This window comes from Aricia agestis, chromosome 7 (assembly GCF_905147365.1).
Source record: "Aricia agestis chromosome 7, ilAriAges1.1, whole genome shotgun sequence".
NCBI classification, from domain to species: domain Eukaryota; kingdom Metazoa; phylum Arthropoda; class Insecta; order Lepidoptera; family Lycaenidae; genus Aricia; species Aricia agestis.
Window position 1 is genome coordinate 6,513,385 of NC_056412.1, and position 20,676 is coordinate 6,534,060.

The following is a 20,676-nucleotide window of genomic DNA, read 5'->3' on the forward strand; positions in this document are numbered from 1 at the left end:
AAAAGCGAAACGATGTTCGCGGGGTCAGCTAGTAATAAATAATTAGACTGAGAGCCTGTTTCAAAATCACCTGATTAGTTTTATTGTTGTAGGTGTTACTTACCTATATATATTATTTACCTTTACTTTAGCTTACCCATTTTTGCATCCCAGGAAAATATGGAGGCGATACACGAAAGCGACGAGGAGGGGGACGATAAGTTCGAGATAAATCCGCTGGTCAGTCATCCCATGCCGAAGCTGACCACGCAGCGGTCGCACGGCAACATGAACCATCCGTCAGTCAGAACTGTCGGCCTGCCGCGAGCCAAAACGTGCGATAAACCGTTACAAGAGTTCGAAAGGCACTCAAAGTTTGAACCGAGTTTAACCACGGCGGCGTCAGTGGGCGCCATGCAGAGGATCACCTCCAGTGGAAGCATGAGCGAGGCGGCGAGGAAGAGAAAAGTATCTGTGATATCGAATATATCTAATATGGACTTCACTGGGAGTTACTTGCAGTTGTATTTGGATGTGAGTATGTTTTAATTTGTGTAAGTAATCACTGTTGGCTTTTTTGCGAGTGCACATTTCCGAGGAATTTTTAAAACTTTCCTTTGTCACAGTGGTGACAGTGTGACCCAAAAATACCTGTTGAATATGTAGTTGGCCATATTTTGTCGTAACGTTTTTACCGTACCAGTCAAGTCTTTGATTCATCCCATTTTCAAAAGTTACTTAATCGTAAATATTTTCAGACAGCTGAGGACGACGCGTTGCAAATGAGAGCGATCAAGAAGACGGAACCCTTGCAAGAGAAGAAGGAGGAGAAAATAGGATTTTTTAGAAAATTTATGGCCCTGATGGATCTCGACCTGCTAAAAGACTGGTCTTTTCTGAACCTCCTGCTCGGCCTTTCGCTGTTCTGGAGCGGGGAGCTCCAGTTTAGGATGTTGACGCCATTTTTCATCCGCGGACTTGGCTACAACGAGAACGACACGGCGTTCTGTCTGACCATGACCGCCATTACGGACGTCGGGGTGCGATTAATTCTGCCGCCGATTTTCGACAGGACGACCATCACCAAGAAGATGATATTCTTCGTGTCGGCGTTCTTTTTGGCTGTAACGAGGTCGGGTGAGTCTTTGGTGTTTTTTAAGCTTAGCATAGCTTTTAGTGCGGCACCGAATCAAGAAATTCCGTAACGTAAATAAACCTAACGCCGGCACAGCGGTGCGGCGTTGAAAGCCGTGTATTCTCTGACGTCGTTTAAGTTCGGCAGACTTAGGAACGGTGTTTGTGTGCGTGCGACTAGACGTATGCGTGTAGACTAGCTATTGCTATGCAATAGCTTTACCGCGGCAGCCCCCGAGTGCCACACGTATTTTTTTATCTAATAACTAGCTAAAAGCCGAGCTTTGTGAGGGCTCGCGTCGTCACACCTTGACTGACTGATGATAACACATCTACAATAAAATAAATAAAAAATATTATGATAAAGTACAAATCAATAGGCGTGACAGTTTTTGCGTAGAGTGTACCACAAAATGTACAGATTGTGGGATATACTAGGGCTCGCTCCGCTCGCCCTAATAAGCGGAGATGTAGTCCGATCGCGACCGATCGCTATCACGTTTTAATATGTCTGATAAACAGGGTGTAACGAAACCAAGTGATAATTTTACATAATATTTTATATATTCTTTATGGGTACATTTATGCCTGAAATAAAGACCTTTAATTTTTAATTTTTTTATAACACTTTCGGCTGCGTATAGTCTGGCATTTCAAATGGTCAAATTAAAAAGTGGCAACATCGTAGTGTCATCCCTTTCAAATCAATCTAAGAAAAAAAGGACGACACTACGATGTTGCCACTTTTTAATTTCTTCACTTTTATGCCAGACTATACGTATAAGGGATACGTATGTAGAGTACATTGTTAATGTATTAGCGCTGAAAGGGTAATTACTTTTTAATTTTCTATGAGTTACGTTTCAACGTCATGAATTTTAATTTTCTATGAGTAACGTTTCAACGTTACTAAATAGCTATGTCCACACTATGCACTTTCATCTTCAATTTTCGTCATCTTCTTACATTCAACTTTCGTTTTGGCGCATTCAATAATTGTATGCGTCAACGAACGCAACGCCAACATTGTCATTTTTGTTTAGTGTCTGTCAGATTATTGTAACATGTGCGACGAGAACATTTTACTGGGTGGAATATGGGCGACTTATGTGGTCATAACTCATAACAAAATATTCCAAACAAAAAGAACAGGGCGAAAGTTTTGGATACGGTCAGAGCGTAAGCGTCGCGGGCATGCCTCACGTGCGCTGTTAACTGCGCTATAACGCATGCCCTTGATGAACAAAAAAATGCACAGTGTGGACATAACTATAGAGACATAGAACTCTATACTAGAGATATAGACACGCCCTTATGACGTATTATGACTTTGTTACACACGCTACACTTTGCGCGATTGGATTATTTTCGTGCGCGAAACGAGAAAATTCAACGAAGAATTAGCAAAGCAAGTGGCCTGCGACCAGTCAGTAGCTCGTTGGTCATGCAATTTTCTTGTTTTGGAAACGCTCAGCTCAGCTTATAGTGAAAATTTCATATCTGTTGCCGCTATAACAACAAATACTAAAAAAAAAAATTAAACACTTTAGGGGGCTCCCATAAAACAAACGTGATTTTTTTTTGTAATTTTTCTGCTGATTTTTTGTTATTTTTCTGCTCGATATCAATAATGGCAACAGGTAGGCATGAATATTCACAAATGTTCACAAAATACTCAGTAGTATATTTTATACTTTAACTAGCGACCCGCCCCGGCTTCGCATCGGGTATAAAATATATAGCCACTGAAAAAATGATTAAAATCGATTCAGCAGTTTTGACTTGTATTCATTATTACTACCCGTGGCCCGCATTGGTCGGTACCGCCGCAAAAGCCGCTCCCGCAATTTTTAAATCTGTAATATCTTCGAAAATATTCATTTAAATCATAATATGCTGTAAAGGGCCATATAGATCTACATTAAATCAACAATGTATTTAAGTTATTTAATTGGATAGGATGATGCTGTATTTATTAAAATTGCTTCGAAAATTAACCATTAATTGTCGTAAAAAGAAAATGACAAAATATGTTATTATGGGATATCCATAAGAGATAGACATACCTTTAGCATCGCGGAGTTTTCTGTAGACCTTTTCAATGTGTACAAAACTTGGTAAACTGTACATTATTTTGATAAATCTCGTAGGGTTCAGCCTGCGTTTGCAATGTAAGCTGAAAAAAAAATGTAATTATTTACGACATCACATTAGAAACCCAATATAACAGTATTTCTCCACTATTTAATGAATGTTATTATACCTATAACCTTCCTCTTGAATCACTCTATCTATTAAAGAAAACCGTTGCGTAGTTTTAAAGATTAAAGAGAACAAAGGGACATGAGGGAAAAAAGCGACTTTGTTTTATAATGTTATGTATAGATAATTAATAATAAAAAAACAAAAAAAAAAATAATTAAGGGTTCCATACAAAAAACACAGTTTTTGACTATTTTTATTCTATAATGGTACGGAACCCTTCGTGCTCGAGTCCAACTCGCACGTAGCCGATTATTCTATTTTAATTTTACTTTTATCCAATAATCTGGTCGGGCCGCTATCTATTGAGAACGGATTATATTTCCCTCAACATTAATCTTTTATTGTTCTATTGTTTTTAATCTTATCGACCAACTTGTCACTAAGCAATATTAAGAGGATACACCAGGGGCGAGAGAAATTGAAAATAGGTATTTGAAAATGTATTGCTGTCTCACCAATCTCAAGTCTCCCACCGCAGAGCGCGACAGAGACAACACGACAAAAGTTCTAATAAAAGAACAGAAAATCTTCGATTCGTTGTCCGCTGATTCCTTCTCCAAAACTTAACCGATTTAAGTACTTTTTTCATTAAGAATTAAAGCAAGGCTTGAGCTGTGTTCCTATGTTTTATTTTTTTTGTATATTTTAGCCAGTTTTGTTTTCTGGGTGTTTGAACGCGAAGGAAAATCTTGCCATTTTTTTCGGTTTTTGGACGTTCTTATCTTTTTTAATAATAAAATTATGAAAAAAAAGAAAACATAGGGACATGCTAATAGTGGCCATAGATATTCAGGAAAAAAATCATAACTCTACCGGCATTATCCAGGGAGGAAACAGGGGACAGCGTTTGTATGGAAAAACGGCGGTGTGGAATCCTCTTAAGTTATCAGCAAATCCGAAATGATACTCGTAATTGTTTTATCAAGTTGATATTGCAATAGTTATCAATTTTTTTGTAGATTTCAGGATAAAATATTGGCTAAGTCACAAGAAATTATTGTAATATAATCGATCATTACCTATGAAATTTTTTTATAAATTGCAAACGTGGTTAACAGATTTATGTCACGCACGAATGCACATACGCAAACTCACACACATGTACACACACACATGCATATTTAAATATTATTATGTAATATGCGTATTATAAAATACTCAAAAATCAAAATTGTTTTATTTCTGAATAAAAAAATAAATATTTTCAGAATGTCTAGTGCCACATGGTGCCTACCACCGGTTCGGGAACTAACCCGGCGAGAAGAACCGGCGTAAGAAACTCGCACGGGGTCCACTTTTTACCAAAAAAGTGAGAAACTTTTTTCTTTCTAGATGCCCCAGTGAACTCAGTATTACTTCCCTCGTAATATAAACCTTCCCTAGACTTCCACAATATTTCTTGACAAAAAAAAAGAAAACAAAAATCTTGACATATTGTACTTGTTTGTGGTACCAAATGTAGGAGCCTTGTTACTAAATATTATATATACATAGTCGGGATATAGTTTTTAAACTATTTGTCTAATAAACAATTTAATATTTCCAGTCCTCGCTGAGCAGACTGAATGGGTACCGCTTATGGTGTGGCTGTCTATCTGCGGGTTCTTCCGAGGCATGTGCCTCAGCAATTTCACGCTGACAATCTCGGAGTACTGTCCCCTCGAGAAACTGCCTGCCGCCTTCGGCCTGCACATGGTCAGCAAAGGCCTACTGGTGGTCATGATCGGGCCTATTATTGGTGAGATTTTTTCATTATTAATATGGATGCATCACGTCACTCTGGCCTAACCCTGAGGTCTTGAATAACTTGCGTTCCGTGTGCCAGACAACAGGAAAAAACTTTTTTGTCCCCTCTTTTTGTAATTAAGCGACTCAACGTCAACTGAGACACAGAGGTCAAATAATTTTTTAATGAATCGTGCCCATCTAATTTTTTACCCGTCTTTATCACAACGTCCGAAATGATAACAGTGGGCTTAAGTGTATTCTGCGTAAGCTGTAAGCCGCGTAAGCCTTAGGCCGCGAAGCGTAAGCTATATTATTATCTTTATCTTTACTATTATTATCTTTATCAGTATTTATTGTACATATATTTTCATTATTTCTTTCTTGAATGTCTGTTATTTTTTCTAAACAGAAAGCACCTTTTTTTTAGTTTTGTCTCTGCTACCACCCAATAGTTGACTGGTAGAAAATGTCCTATGGCATTAAGTCCGCCATTGTATATTGTGCAAAAAGTATAAAATAATATAAATAAATAATTATATTATTACAAAACAATGTTCGTCGGATTAGCTCGTTTTGTGTAAAATTGTTTTATTTTTAAAAACATAATATTATCCTTCTTCAAATGACGACCTTTGTGGCTCAATTGGTTGAGTTGACAGCTCAAGCCGGGGGTCGCGGGTTCGAATCCCGCCGACGGAACAAAAAGCTTTCAATGTTCCCGGGTCTGGATGTGTATTAAATATGTGTATCATATAATAAAAATATTAAATATATGTATGTATATCGTATAGTATAAAAGTATTAAATATTATGTTTCCGTTGTCTGGTAACTGTAACACAAGTCCTTCAGGTACTTAACATGGGGCCAGACTGACGTGGTGTGAAGCATCCATATACATTATTATTGTTCTTCAAATATTATTTATTAAGTAATTCAACACAAAATCTTCAAATATTAATACTTCAATTCCAGGTTATGTTCGCGACTACACCAACAGCTATGCGACGTGTATTCACGTGCAGAACGCCATGATAATGTCGTGCGTACTCGTTTGGGGCGTCGAGTACGTATTTGCGTTCACGCGCAGACGCAAGGTCGTGCAGATTTAGTGGTACCAACGGCTAATATTTAGCCATCGACCGCTAACTTGTGGCTATCAACGGCTAATGTGTATCAATCACTGGCTATTAGTGCCTACTAGCTATCAGTGACATGTTACGAATTACGAGTATTCAGTATCTCCGGCGTACCAATTTTATAAATATTGATTTCGAATTTAGGACGGTAATAGAAGCTATATCAATGTAGGCGTAGCTATAGTTTTATTGTAACTGTTATTAAATAGCGTGTCCTAGTAAAGTCCAAGCGTAGTTCCTTAGAAAGTGGCAAATTATTGTTACAAGATAATATATTATATACTTTTTTCTAATATTTACACACACACTTATAAATCGTGGCTAAGAAATCAATATATTTTTTAAATGGTACTCCGGTAAGTAATTTGGCTGTATTGTACCATCGAAGAAATTGATTCGTAGGCAGATGACGGTCCTACGTCATTTAGTCGGGTTACGTCAATTCCTTCGATCACTGAAGGTCAATTTAATGTTAGTTGTAATCTGTCGGTTAGGTTGGACCATAAAGTTAATATACCTAGCGGAATAGAGAAACAAAGGCCTGAGCAAGAGAGATGTCACTATCAGTGACGCTGCGTGGTAAAAAGAGACGTGTGATACATGACAGCAGCACTATTTTTTTGACATCCAGTCGGCACGTGCCGCACGTTGACAATTTAATCTCATAGAATTCATGTTCAATCATGCTTGTGTAAGTGTATACATATTTTTCACACAGATGAAAACCAATTTCGGTTTCGTTTGACAGCTCGAGATTGTTGCTCTATTCCGCTAGGTATATTAACTTTATGGGTTGGACATAACGCAGCATAATTACGTAGGTGCGCCGTCTGCTATGAATCAACTTCTCTATTACATAATAAGTATCTTGAATATTTAGACTCTTATATAATTTTTATAAAACTATTATCGATATACAAGGTAATTAGAAATATTGTTTTGTGACTTTTTTTTTGTAAATACATACAAAAGTAAAATACTTAATTTTTTATTGTTATATTTTCAATAGTGTTGTTACTATCGTATTATAATAGTACTAACCTACTAAAATGAGTACACCTATCATGTCATTCAAAATGACGTCGAATTTATGACTAAAACTAAAAATATCATGTTAAAATATTTGCAAAACTTATTGAAATTATAACGTCGATGTCGTTTTGAGGTATCATCCAATAAAATTGACTATTTTATATCAAAAAGTATCTGTAGTTAGAAGTTAGCTTTTAGTTAGATGTTCGACCGAATTAGGTCTAAAACTAATTTAATTTTATTATTTTAAATTTAATTATCATTCGTTTTGAGAACTTCGGGACGGTCAAATGAAGATGTGTAGCTTAGTTTATCTACCTGATGGTGTTGACCGTCTTAAGGACGCCTTAGGCCGGCCATAGACGGACCGCATCACAAAATACGGTCGCCGCACGGTGGATATGCAGTTTTCATACTAAATTCATATCCGCAATACACGGACCGCTCGAGCAGTTCTTGAGAGGTCGGTATCATTCAACGCGGTCGCTCTAGAGCAGTCGGTCCCGACTGCAACGTGGTCCGTCTATGGCCAGTCTTAGGCTGGTCACACACGGATGCTGGTAAAGCAACTGACAGTACCACAGCTGTATCGCATGACAAAAATGCAGTCCGTGTGTTAACAGCCTAAAACACATGACAACAGACAAACTCATGACACACGGGACATATATAAAGCCATGACGTTAAAAACCACGGAATATATAACACTAAAGGAAGGGCCATAGCAAGTAAGTTTCATTGAAACTGCTGTCGCCAAACTCACACAGTAACATTTTACGCACACAAAAGAAATAACCAATCACAAAGAGATTTCTTTTTTAATTACAATGTCGAAAAAACAACCCTAACCCTTTTGAAATAAAGAAGAATTTAAATTTAGCAATACCGGCTCTGACTACCGAGTTCAGTTATTCAACGCTAGATGGCGCTTGACAGCTAAATATGATAAGACTTGAAGTTGCACGCAATTTTACAACTTACGTCAACTAACGTAAGGTTTAAATCCGTACTCACGAATTTCCTTTTGCGTACGAGTTAAGTTATGTCTAGCAGGACATAACAATGGCACGCGGGCCACGCCCATATGCCCTTTCCTGTAGTGTTATATATTCCGTGTTAAAAACTCTATTTTGACTTCTTTTGTAACTAAAACTTTATTCAAAGTCTTTCCATTAATCGATATTTTATCGTTTAAGTGTTTAAACTTGTTATCGGTTAAATTGTTTCATATTATTATTAGATATAATAATATTATCATTTATTACATTTTCAAGTTCTTAACATTAATATAAGGCTGGAAAAATATTTTTTTAATATGGAGGTTTCTTAGACAATACAAGAGCTAAGAACTCTTTTTCGAATGATTTTTATCATTCGAAATGTGACGTAGAATTGTCGAATGCTACTTGTATTTCTATGGTCTACTAACGCAATAGAAATAAAATTAGAATTGGAATTGACTACCACATTTTTGTTTATATCGCTCTAAAATTTTCGCGGTTATTCTAGATTCGGAAAATATCATCCCAAATGAAAGTATTATTACTTTCAATTTTATTTGGTATTTTCTGTATAATATAATCTTCCTTGGGCGATCCTCATCATTCTTACGAGAAAAGGGTGGTATATATTGACAAATATTATATTATAATAATATAGTGGCAGTGTTCGCAATTGTACCATCGAGGAAATTGATTCCTAGGCAGTTGACAGGCCAACGTCATTTGGTGGGATCAGGTCAATTCAATGTTAATTGTGCTGTCGGCTGTGTTTGACGTAACCCGACCAAGCTACGTAGGTCCCCCTTCGCGTAGAAATCAACTTCTCTGATAGTACTATCAGAGAAGTTGATTTCTAGGCAGATGGCGGACCTCAGTAATTTGGTCGGGTTAAGTCCACAGATCACAGCTAACGTTGAATCGACATAAGCCGACCAAATGACGTAGGTCCGTTAACTGCCTAGGAATCGATTTCCTCGATGGTACATTTACGATAAATAGATATACTAATTTTAAACCATATTGCTACACATTAAGGTTTAAACTGGTATAGCAGTGGTCTTCTGTACATACATTGAGTACTTATGATTTTTATTAATGTACTTATCATCGGCGTTTGATGTTGACTGATTACTGTTAAACACATACCCCCTTACTAATAAACGTTGTATAAGCTTTGAATAGCTATACAATGTTTTGTTCCTGTCACACAAGTGACATTTTTAATTGGATTGAAGAAGACAAGACACTGTATAACTATTCAAAGCTTATACAGCGTTTATTAGTAAGGGGGTTATTGCTGTAAACTTTGTATAAACTTTTTTATAAAAGATATAAGAATTTTTTTAATCACTGATTTTAAATCTTGGAAGTAATCATTTACTTACATTTGTTATGAGATAAAATACAAATATAAAAATAATATTTTTATTTTATTTTAACTTGAATGTTAACATTGAAGATGAGAAATATTGGACGACAAAAAAAAACGGAAAATAAGTGTTTTAATGAAATAAGCGTGTCAAAGAGCTTAGAAGTGAGTATTTATTGGTCGTGATGATTTTTAAAGATAAATAAAATGTAACAATTTGATAAAATATATAAATTATGACACTAATCATCTAAAATATTACGATAATCAACCTTAAGTTAACGTGCATTTAATTGTTTGTTGCGTGTATTTAACATTAAATAGTTTAATAAATTACTAATAGTTTTTAGAAATTTTATTTTTTTCTACGAAGAAAAATGTCATGGCTGTGTTTAAGAGGTCGGCACATTTTGTACTGAGTCCAGCATGATGTCTGCTATTTATAAATATTGATGTGGCCTACAAATTACCAAAACCTGGAGCAGTTAATAAAAAGGTTTTTTTTTTACTCGGGCTGGGCTCATGTTAAGCACAAGACGTAGGCCCTGACCTTTTTAAATAACGACGAGAATATTAATTTTGGTACCTAACTCGCCCAGGCACCTGCTATCAATTTCTATAAAATATTTAAATCATAGAATTCATTCGATTTTTATTCACAATTAAATATTTTTTGCGATGAATTATTATAATAATTTAGTAGTGGACATAATATTTAAAATATATATAGTTCTACCAGAATCTGATGGCAAATTTTGATGGCAGATTTTCAAAAAATGCCCTTGATTGATCATTGGATAAATTTTTATATTTGCATGTTTCACACACAGAATAAGCCGGTATAAGGAACAAAAGGTTTAAAATGTTTTATTCCAATAATCCCGGTATTGCTTAGAGTCAATTTATTTTCTCACTTTTTGCCATTAGATTCTGGTAGACCTATAATAGCAATTGAATGTGTGACCGCACTAGGCGTAACAACCATAACTACACTGCAGTCAAGCGACGCGACACGTCACAGACTAAAATTATTTGTAAGTAATTGTAAGTCCTAGACCGCAAAACGCGGCACAGCCTCCCTCAGCCGGCCCCTACATGATCTATTGCATTGTGCAATATCAGGCTTCAATTTGATTGAACAGTTTATTTGACAATTAGATTGAAGGCGCGCGATGTTCAATATCAACCCTAGACCAGAGTAGACAGAATGATAGAGTATACCGACTTAGAACTGATGTTGAAATTTTTAAATTTGACGTATTATGACAAAAATCGTCGCTAGGGTTGTTAACTTGTTACCTACGAATTTAAAAATATGACATATTCGCTGGACGTGTTCCTCTTTGGTCGTATTGTTGTTTGTGTTTTGGCACATGTGATTAAAATTGTCAGAATCCAATTTTAAAATCTTTATTTTAAATATTTAAAAATAAATTATATCAGCCAGCGCGAGGCACATTCCGTTCATAATCCTAGTGAAACCCGACGAATTTGACAGATATTGAAACCTGTCCGTCTCTTTGCAGTCGAACTACTGGTCGTTATGCCTAGACGATCAATAATATTACGCAATACGTGATATTGCGCCATATTGCATTCGTTAGTTTCTACAACGAAGTTAAATGCCAAAAATGTATGGGGTTTGACATCATCGCTGTGGCATAGCGCTTGCGTGCATTACTTATTACATTACATTACTTTGCGTACATATCTTTGCATACATTTTATAAAAACTTAGCAATCGAAAGTCAAATTATGCAATATGACTAAGCGCCTAGTACTATGACACTCGAAGTGTCACGTCACAGACCGCAGTTTACACTTACGTGATCTCGCCTTTAGACACTTTGGTTCATCTGAAAGTACGTTTAGTGAAATTAAATAATTTAATTTGTAAAGTGTCTTCACGTATTTCGTATATAGGAATATCTTGCGAAACCGCATTGAGTTTCATACTCAATGCAGTTTTGACATTTTTGTACTTAGAAATTAGAATATTTTTATCTCGAAGTGTATTCAAACTAAAGACTCCTGTAGTTGGTACTTAAACACGTTTTGTCTATGACAACACCGTAATATCTATAGGTATCGCAAAAGCAGAACCATTTTCACCAACCGCTTCCTAACGCTCTGTATCCCAAACTGCTGCACTCAGAGATAAAATATATGAGGACTTTGACATAAGCCTCATAATATAATATTATTATCTGTCAAACTCTTTATTTAATTACAAATAAGTAAATATTATTCGTCGTTGGTGAAAACTGGCCCTCTTGATGGCTAGGGTGTCGACACTCAACGTTAAAGTGCGGTTGGTGAAAGCGCGCAAGAAACCCTTAACTTTTCCGTCTTCCATAAATTATACCCTTTGGTACATACTATTATGGTATTGCTTTTCGATGTGATTTTAGCGACCAAAAACAATTTTTGATAAAGACATTGTACTAGTATCTTTCCTATTTATTATAAAGATAGCTATAGTGAATAGTGCATGCGTTGAATTAATATTTGAAATAGAATTTCAACAAGATGTTAGTGTAAACACCGTTATCCTTGAAACTATCAAATGAGCCCGTCAAAATGATTTTTTCTACGAGAACAATGCTGGGAACTCAAAAAATCCGTCTTCATATTCATACAAATTGCCGATCCGGGTATCCGTATGGGTATGAAGACGGCATTTTTTTTAGTTTCCAGCATTGTTCTCATAGAAAAAGTTGTTCATTTTGACGGGCTCATTTGATGGTTTCAAAGATAACGGTGCCGGTGTTTACACTAACACACTGTATATAAAATAAAAATATAGCACCAGATTTTTTCATACAGCTACTTCCTACTTACTGAGCGGGGAGCAACGTGCATGCTGTAACGTATTTTGTAGCGTATTTTGACACCTAGGAATATGAATTTCAAAGACTAATATTACTAATTATGTATATACTTTATACTTATAGATTATAATTATTTAAATCTCATGGCACGACGTTTTGTTAAAATTTCAGTTATAATTCGATTTTTAATATAATACTGTGTTGTGATAGAGTTTCGGATGAACATAATAGTATTTTTCTACGTAGACCCTTATCCAATAAACTTTGAAGATTACTCTTCCACAGTCAAATAATAAGTGTATCTTAATTAACGTACAATTGAGTTTCATTTTAATGCGTTCAGTGTTTAAGTTATTTAATATTCTACGTTTGACAGACAGGCTCACTCTGATAAAAATCTATGATCTGGGTTAAAATTGACCTTAGGTTCTATATCATACGTCATTCTCGTTCTATGTATTTATGAAAGAAATAACGTGATATTTGGACCTTTACTTTTAACCCGGATCCCTGAAAGTATGGCCTAGTGTTATTAATCGCTTCATTTAAATGTATCGAAGAATATAAATTCTGTTTTTAGTATTAAAATAGCAGTTATACAGGGTGTAACAAAAGAAAGTGATAGTACCTTATGTAAAGGCTGTGTATGTAAAAGCAGCATGGAAAAGCGACTTCTTTATTACACCCTGTAGAAAATAACGTGCCAATTTATAACAATAAGAAAAAAAGTTAAGTATTCAAAGACGATTAAATTGTTTTTAAACATGATTTCCTAAACATCTAAGGATTAATTTAATTTTTAAATTCAATGATCTTTATTATAGTGTTGAGTTTCTTTGTACAATCCCTTTTGCCGCACTCGAATACGAATATTGATTACTTAAGAGCTCACCTGACTCTAAAAATCAAACATCGTCCTTCTCTCTTCACACTCACGCCCGTCTTTCATATGCCAGGTGAAAAAGGACGGCGCGGAATCATCGCCGAGTTAGTTTTACTTGAATAAAAGACGAACTATAATGATTATGAAAAAAGTGTTTTGAGCAAATTTAGGTTTTATCAATACCTTTTTAGATATTAAAAAATATTAAAGAAAAGACAGCAAACTTCGAAGATCTAAACAAAAATGTGTCTAAAACAAGGTTTTTTGTAAAAAAGAAACTATCGAGCATTTTTTGAGTAATCGTGTTTTCGTCTTGAGCATTTAATCTTTATGAACTGAAGTTACTTGTGTCAAAAAAGCAGTTTTCTAGACCTTACAGATTTTGAGATCTAGGTTAAAGTATGTATTCAAGTTAGGGTCATATGGGCTCTTAACTGTTATTAAATTATAGAGTTCGCCTCTGAGTGCCGCAGTAAGAGTTTTTATAATAATTACTACAGTTCGACAAGGCTGTTTATGAACGTGGCGTGAAAAGGAACTAACGCTTCTATCAAACAAAAACGTCATTTTTGACAGTTCTCCTTTACCAGCGGCGCTCATTGACATATTCATTTAAAGCCTTGTCGAATTGTAATTATTATACTTAGTTAGTTTTTCTTATAGATGTCTACTGAAATTGTTAGCAAAGACATATCATGTATCAAACTCCTTAAGAAAACCCTCCCATAATAATTACAGTGACATAGAACAGATAATTTTGGATAAAACCATTGTCAATAAAATGTTTGTCTATTCGTGTTAAGAAGTCTTACGGTCGCACTCAAGAGGGATTTAATTATAAATTTTCTTTAATTTAATGAAGATCAAATTCTTTATTAATTTATAATAATCAATTATTATCTTTGAGTGCTGCTGTATGACATGCATGAATGTAAGTCAAAATAGAATACATACTTTAATAAATTTTTGTACTTATGATCCACTGTTTTATTATACGTAGATTTGAATAAGATGGTGGAGACGTGACTCTTTACTTTTCTGTTATTTTAAAATGTTACAATTTACAAAGCTCTGAGGACTAAGTGTCTAAACACACCATGCCGAAGTTACGCGGCCGAAGTTCGGCAAGATACGCCTGCAATGTATTTTAAATTACCGATGACACATTGTGCCGAAATTACGTCGCGCTATATTTTATGCGTAGCGCATTGCTGACGTAATCATGCCGAACTTTGGCCGCGTATTTTCGGCCTAGTGTGTTTAGACACTAAGGGTCAATTCAGACCGCAACGCGACGAGGCGAGGCGAGGCGAGGCGGTCTGAATTAATCGTAAGGGTTGATTCAGACCGCAACGTGACGCGTAGATGCATTTCTAAATTTTAAATATGCATTGAAAGATTCGCAAGACGTCTCATGCAATTGAAATCTGTCAAATCCATACAAATTTATGCCGCGCCGCGCCTCGCCTCGCCTCGTCGCGTTGCGGTCTGAATTGACCGTGTCAGTTTCCGTCAATCCGCGAGGAAATAAACTAAGGTATGTGATCGAAACAGCGTACCTAGTGGCAAATTAGTAACTAATTCGATGCCATACAAATTTTCGTTAGTGTGCTTGCGGTGACTAAAAGTAACACTCACTTTGGTTGTCAAACGACCGAATAAGTGACGGTCACAACTCACAAAGTATATTATGTTCTAAGTGTATTTTATGGCCATTTGGTCGGGTTCAGACACAGCTGGAACCACGGTTTAATCGCTCGCCGGTACAAAGTTTTTGTAATAACTGATAACAAAGACTTTGTATTACAACGTTTATACTTAACCGCTCGGTTTTTGCAGGAAAAACGCGTGGTTTCCGCTTTCTCTGAACTAGCACTATATCTTTCTAGAATGTAGGCGGACTGACGTGAGGACACATGTTTTGTTTGATGTAAAACAACGATGAATGGAGGCACAAATCTGTGTTAAAATTTGTATGAAATGGCGTCCGCGTCCCGCGACGTATTCGCGGCGTATCCGCGGCGGGTTCGCTGCACGTGCGCTATTTGTTCGCTGCGCGCCCGCTCGCCAACTGCTAGGATGGGACCTTGCTGAAAATGCGCATTCGCATCGCATCGCATCGCAATGTCATTTTTATTATGAATTTTGTCGCAGATATTTGCGATGCGATGCGAATTCGCAGTTATGTTTGGGAGCCATCTGCTGATAAAATAGACTCACGCGTCTACAGAACATGACTAGACACTGTATTATGTGCATTTGAATGAAAATTAATGTTGCTTAGTGATCGTGTTAATTGAAATGTATTTTGTTTGTACACTTTCATGTTTAATTTTAGGTCAGTTCGCATCGTAACGTGAAGCGTCGCGACTCTGCTATTTTCAGCGCTGCGCGGCGTAGTTTGAAATTCGATAAAGTATATTTTATTTTGTACTGAATAAAGTTCGCTGCGTCTAGTCGCTCCTCGTTACGTTGTGAACTGATGTTCGCAATTGTGTTGTAAGAGGCATTTTATAAAATGACATACATACTCTAATAATAAAGTACTTATTGGTTACCAATTTTGTTGTTTAATTTGTTTGGGTCTACAATTAGGAACCTATTTACTTATCACCATTCGGTCAAGTTCAAGGAATAAAAAACATAAACTGCTCAATTTGTAGTTTCCTTCATTGATAGTTTTCTCCCTCAATACAGAATAAACCTGTACATAATATTATGCAGTTTCATTGAAATTAGAAATAGAGTTGAATATCTTTCCTTCTATCCACAACTCTACAACTGCCATTTAGGAGTGTGATAAAGACTTTATTTTCTTTATCTGGTTTTATTTTATTGTATAAAGAAACCTAAACTTTGTCAACTAACACATTACACAAATATAATAAAGTGTTAAAATACATAATATTATCATTTATAGGTTTATGAATATTATCATAGACATAATATATACTGTTATAGGTTTATGAATATTATCGTGCATCGTGAAAAAATTTCAGCCAGTGTAGACACGTTTTTGAATCAATGCCCAAAACGAGTTTGAATAATATTATTCGTATAGGTATCTATTTTAAACTTATAATATGAAAAAGAAAAAAGCCCTTTGAAACTGGTTAAATTATAGGAGAGCAAGGTCGAACTCAAGATTGACTTAGAATTCACTCTTATCTACTAAATCTTACACATTTTTTGAGATACTTACAACTAACAATAGGTTAAAGACGTCGAATTCGCACGACCTCGAGTTAATCCCATATAATGCTTTATCTTAGGAAGATATAAGCACCATATTAAAGAAACACATCGTTATAAAAAGAAGCAACCTGTATCGACTCGGAGGTCTATCCCAGCTTAGTCTACAGTTAATTAATTAATGTTCGTCTCTGAATTCGGCAATAAGACTGGTAGTCAGTGCCGTAAATAGGGCGGTGCCACCGGTGCCCAGGCACAGGGCGTAGACGCTGGGGGGCGCAAGAATGACCATACCAGGCAACTCTTATTTTTTTGAATTGCTTCCGATAAAGTACTTCGCTGCGCCCCATAGATGTTTGCCAATGTAGTCAAAAAATCCACAGCCGAACATATAACCTTCTCCTTTTTGGAAGTCGGCTAAAAAACAAAGGTGCAGTTATATAAGCTCGCACAGGGTGCAAGAAAGGCTATTTACGGCACTGCTGGTAGTCAGCAGACTGGTAGTCAGCCTATATTGCTCTTTAAAGCAATGCAGCAATTTATACGTGGGAGAGCCATGCTTCGGCACGAATGGGCCGGCTCGACCGGAGAAATACCACGTTCTCACAGAAAACCGGCGTGAAACAGCGCTTGCGCTGTGATTCGCCGAGTGAGTGAGTTTACCGGAGGCCCAATCCCCTACCCTATTCCCTTTCCTACCCTCCCCTATTCCCTTCCCTTCCCTACCCTCCCCTATTACCCTATTCCCTCTTAAAAGGCCGGCAACGCACATGCAGCTCTTCTGATGCTGCGAGTGTCCATGGGCGACGGAAGTTGCTTTCCATCAGGTGACCCGTTTGCTCGTTTGCCCCCTTATTTCATAAAAAAAAATGCAGGTGACTACCAGTCTTACTGCCGCACTCAGAGACGAACATTCATTACTTAACTCATGACTGTAATTAAATTAAGATTTTGACATAATAAGTTATGTATGGGTCATTATCAGCTGTCACCGTCTTCATTAAATTAAAGCTTAACCATAATTAAATGTATAAGGGCCATCCAACAGGCCGTCGTCCTGTTGGACGCCCCAGGTATCGCTGGAGAGATGCTGTTGAGGCTGACCTGCGTGACCTTTAAGTCAGTAACTGGCAGGAGGTAGCGCAGGACAGGGCTCAATGGCGGAAGCTCATTTCGGAGGCCAAGATCAAGAGAGAGTTAGTTATAATTAAATATCGTACCCTTATAGATAGTTAGCTGAGGTCGAAAAAGACGCATTTGACATAATATATTAATATCCGTTCTACTGAGTTATAATTGCAAGGGAACAAAGGGTTTGTTATTCTTAGGAATGTTACTACCTAATACATTCGATTACCTACATCCGAACATAGAGCCTTCTTTTTTGGAAGTCTGTAGCAGTAAATGGCCACTTGTCAATGACCTGCAGCCAGCTTATATCTTCATCTTATCTTTACCCACAGCAGGCATCTTACAATTTTTAATATTTTATAATTTATAGGTATGTAGGTAAGTACCATTATTGTATAAATCCGTTTCATAAAAATACACCCATTGCTGACTTCTGTGGTGATAATATAATGAAACCCGATATGTACAAGTCATAGCTAGTGAGTGCGGGCCCAAATTGTCGGGCTTAGGGGGTATTTGGTGGGATTAACGCTACGGGGTTTCCCGCTATTAACGGTTCAAATGATATTTGGACTAAGTGGATATCGTTGGGGCATAGTTACAGTCGTTGCTATGTTGACTAGGTATTTATTAACCTTCAGATGACGTCCGCAATTTTCGTCCGTCGAAATTCTCAAGGGTGTACTCAAAGTATACCCTTACCAATTTTCAACAGATAGACAGACTTCCTTTCGCATTTTATAATTACTGGTAAATATCGATCGTTCAATTTAAATAACTAATAACTAATAAGCAATAAAAATAATAATATAAAAAATCCAATGTTCGACTAAAACTGGCCTAAGCTTCAAAAACTGTTGTAACTCGTTTTTAGAAGAAACATTAAAAAAATTAGGAAAAAAAAAATAAGGTTTCGCAGTTCGCAGCGTCGGTGTACTGGAGACGTAATATAGTTGTTACGCGTTTCGCAGCGTCTGTAGTTCATAGTTTGTGCGTTTTATGATGATATTATAATTGACAATAGTAGGGAAGTTACCTAAGAAAAATTAATCGATAGTTTAAAAATATCGAATCACTTCGTAAAGGAATTGCAATCGAAATTATCGATTTCGTACTGACATTTCAGTGGTGCCGGCGATTTAAGATGGCCGCCCTTTTTTATCGATTTGATTTCGATTCAACAGAGTCAATCTCTATTGACATAAGTTCCGTTTCATGCATAAGACATTTTCAAATGTTTTCGTAACAATAATTTTATACTCCTATTTCACAGTTAATATTTATAAATTTTATTAATAAGTTAGCATTTATCATCTTTTTATTTTTATTCATTTACAATTATAGGCCTCTTGGATATCGTTGCTAAGCTACGGCAACGCCGCGGGTCGGTTGACGGCGGAAACTCACAGGTGCTTTTCTCATATGATTCTCATACAAGTCACTGCACTTTTTTGGTAATTGTTTATATTTTTAGCACAATAAAAAGTAATGAGCCAAATTATTATTGATTGTGGACTTCATAATATTTCCGCAGACTTTCTCCGCGGAAAATCAGTACTTATCGAAAGCTATATTTACTTAAATATACACGATCATGAAATATTCTTTCAAATTCATTGAATATGATTTTTTACTTTGTATTTATTTATTTGTAAGATCATCTTCTTAGTTATTACTTATTACTAAAAACAGGTTGTTTACCTAATTAAAAATTATAGAGCACAAACTAATTCCAAAGCAATCATGTTCATGAAGTCTTCGAAATCCATGATGATGGAGAACGAATCATCCGTGTAAAAGTAATACCACAGACCAGTAGGCAATCGACTGTACGACGTGAAAGTGGAGCTATGTATTGAATAATCTAAACAAATATATTTTCAGCAACTTTTCAACCATACATGCAAAATAAAAATGGAAAATGCAGATGTATTTCATTATCAAAGAAATTTTTGTTTGATTTTTATGATTAATATGTAATAAGTATAATTTTACTAGATGACGCCCGCAACTCCGTTGTGCCATAACTCTTGCACAACGGAGTAACCACGCGGGATTCGGGAACCGTACATTTTCCCGAGACCAAAAGTATCCTATGTCCAGTGGCGTAAATATAGGGCTGGCAAAATGTCACGGGCCCCCGACCCAAATGGGCAAAAATTTTTAAGTAAGTACATAATATTGTTTATTATAAACGTGACGATTTTTACTGATAGAGCCCCATCAATTTGCCACGGGCCCGGATCTTATAGTTACGCCACTGTCTATGTCCTTTTTCGGGACTCTTAAGAATATAATTATTAATCCATGCCAAATTTCAGCTAAATCTATTCAGCAGTTTAGGCGTTAAGAGGCAACAGACAGACACACGTTCGTACTTATAATATTATTAATAAATTAGTAATATCAGTAATTAGTATATTAGTATGATAATATTATTAATGCGAAAGTAAATATTGAAGGAATTAGTAATAAATATTGAACCGATAATAAGTTTACTTATATATCGTTTTTTTCAATTACAATATATTATTATACATAAAACAATGATATTAAAAATAACTTGCACGTGATATTTTATAAATATTCATGCGTGATTAATATTTAAGCATGATTAATTGTCGGCATGTTGATTTCGATACAATTCCCAATTCCGTCTCAGAAACGAATAAAACGTTAATTCACGAATCCGAGATTGGGAATTTTTGCACCCTACAACACAACAGTACCTCGTACCGCCCATATTTTCCTTATTCAGAGCACTTTTTAACATTTTCAACGTGTTTTTACTTATAATGCCAGATAATTTTGAAGCTCGTGTGGTATTCGGGGGATTATTTTTCCGTCCCAAATGTCGGCCAATAGAATTAGAATTTGTTTTTTATATAAGTATAGCAACTACCAGAGAAAATTTTCAAAAAATTATCAGTATAATACCATGTAGGTTGTACCACGTGACGTCGAATGGTGCAATTCTATTGGTCGATATTTGGG

General features: G+C 36.0%; 1 protein-coding gene across 1 annotated transcript in view; it reads left to right on the forward strand.

Annotated features, from left to right (window-relative positions):
• LOC121729171 overlaps nucleotides 1–6,788 on the forward strand; it is a 40,775-nt gene extending 33,987 nt beyond the window's left edge. Inside the window, exons 5-8 of the mRNA XM_042117601.1 lie at nucleotides 154–513; nucleotides 738–1,116; nucleotides 4,925–5,116; nucleotides 6,080–6,788. Of these exons, the coding sequence (XP_041973535.1) occupies nucleotides 154–513; nucleotides 738–1,116; nucleotides 4,925–5,116; nucleotides 6,080–6,216 (1,068 nt within the window). The 3' untranslated portion in view covers nucleotides 6,217–6,788. The remainder of the gene's footprint in view (nucleotides 1–153; nucleotides 514–737; nucleotides 1,117–4,924; nucleotides 5,117–6,079) is intronic.
• The last annotated feature ends 13,888 nt before the right edge of the window (nucleotides 6,789–20,676 follow it).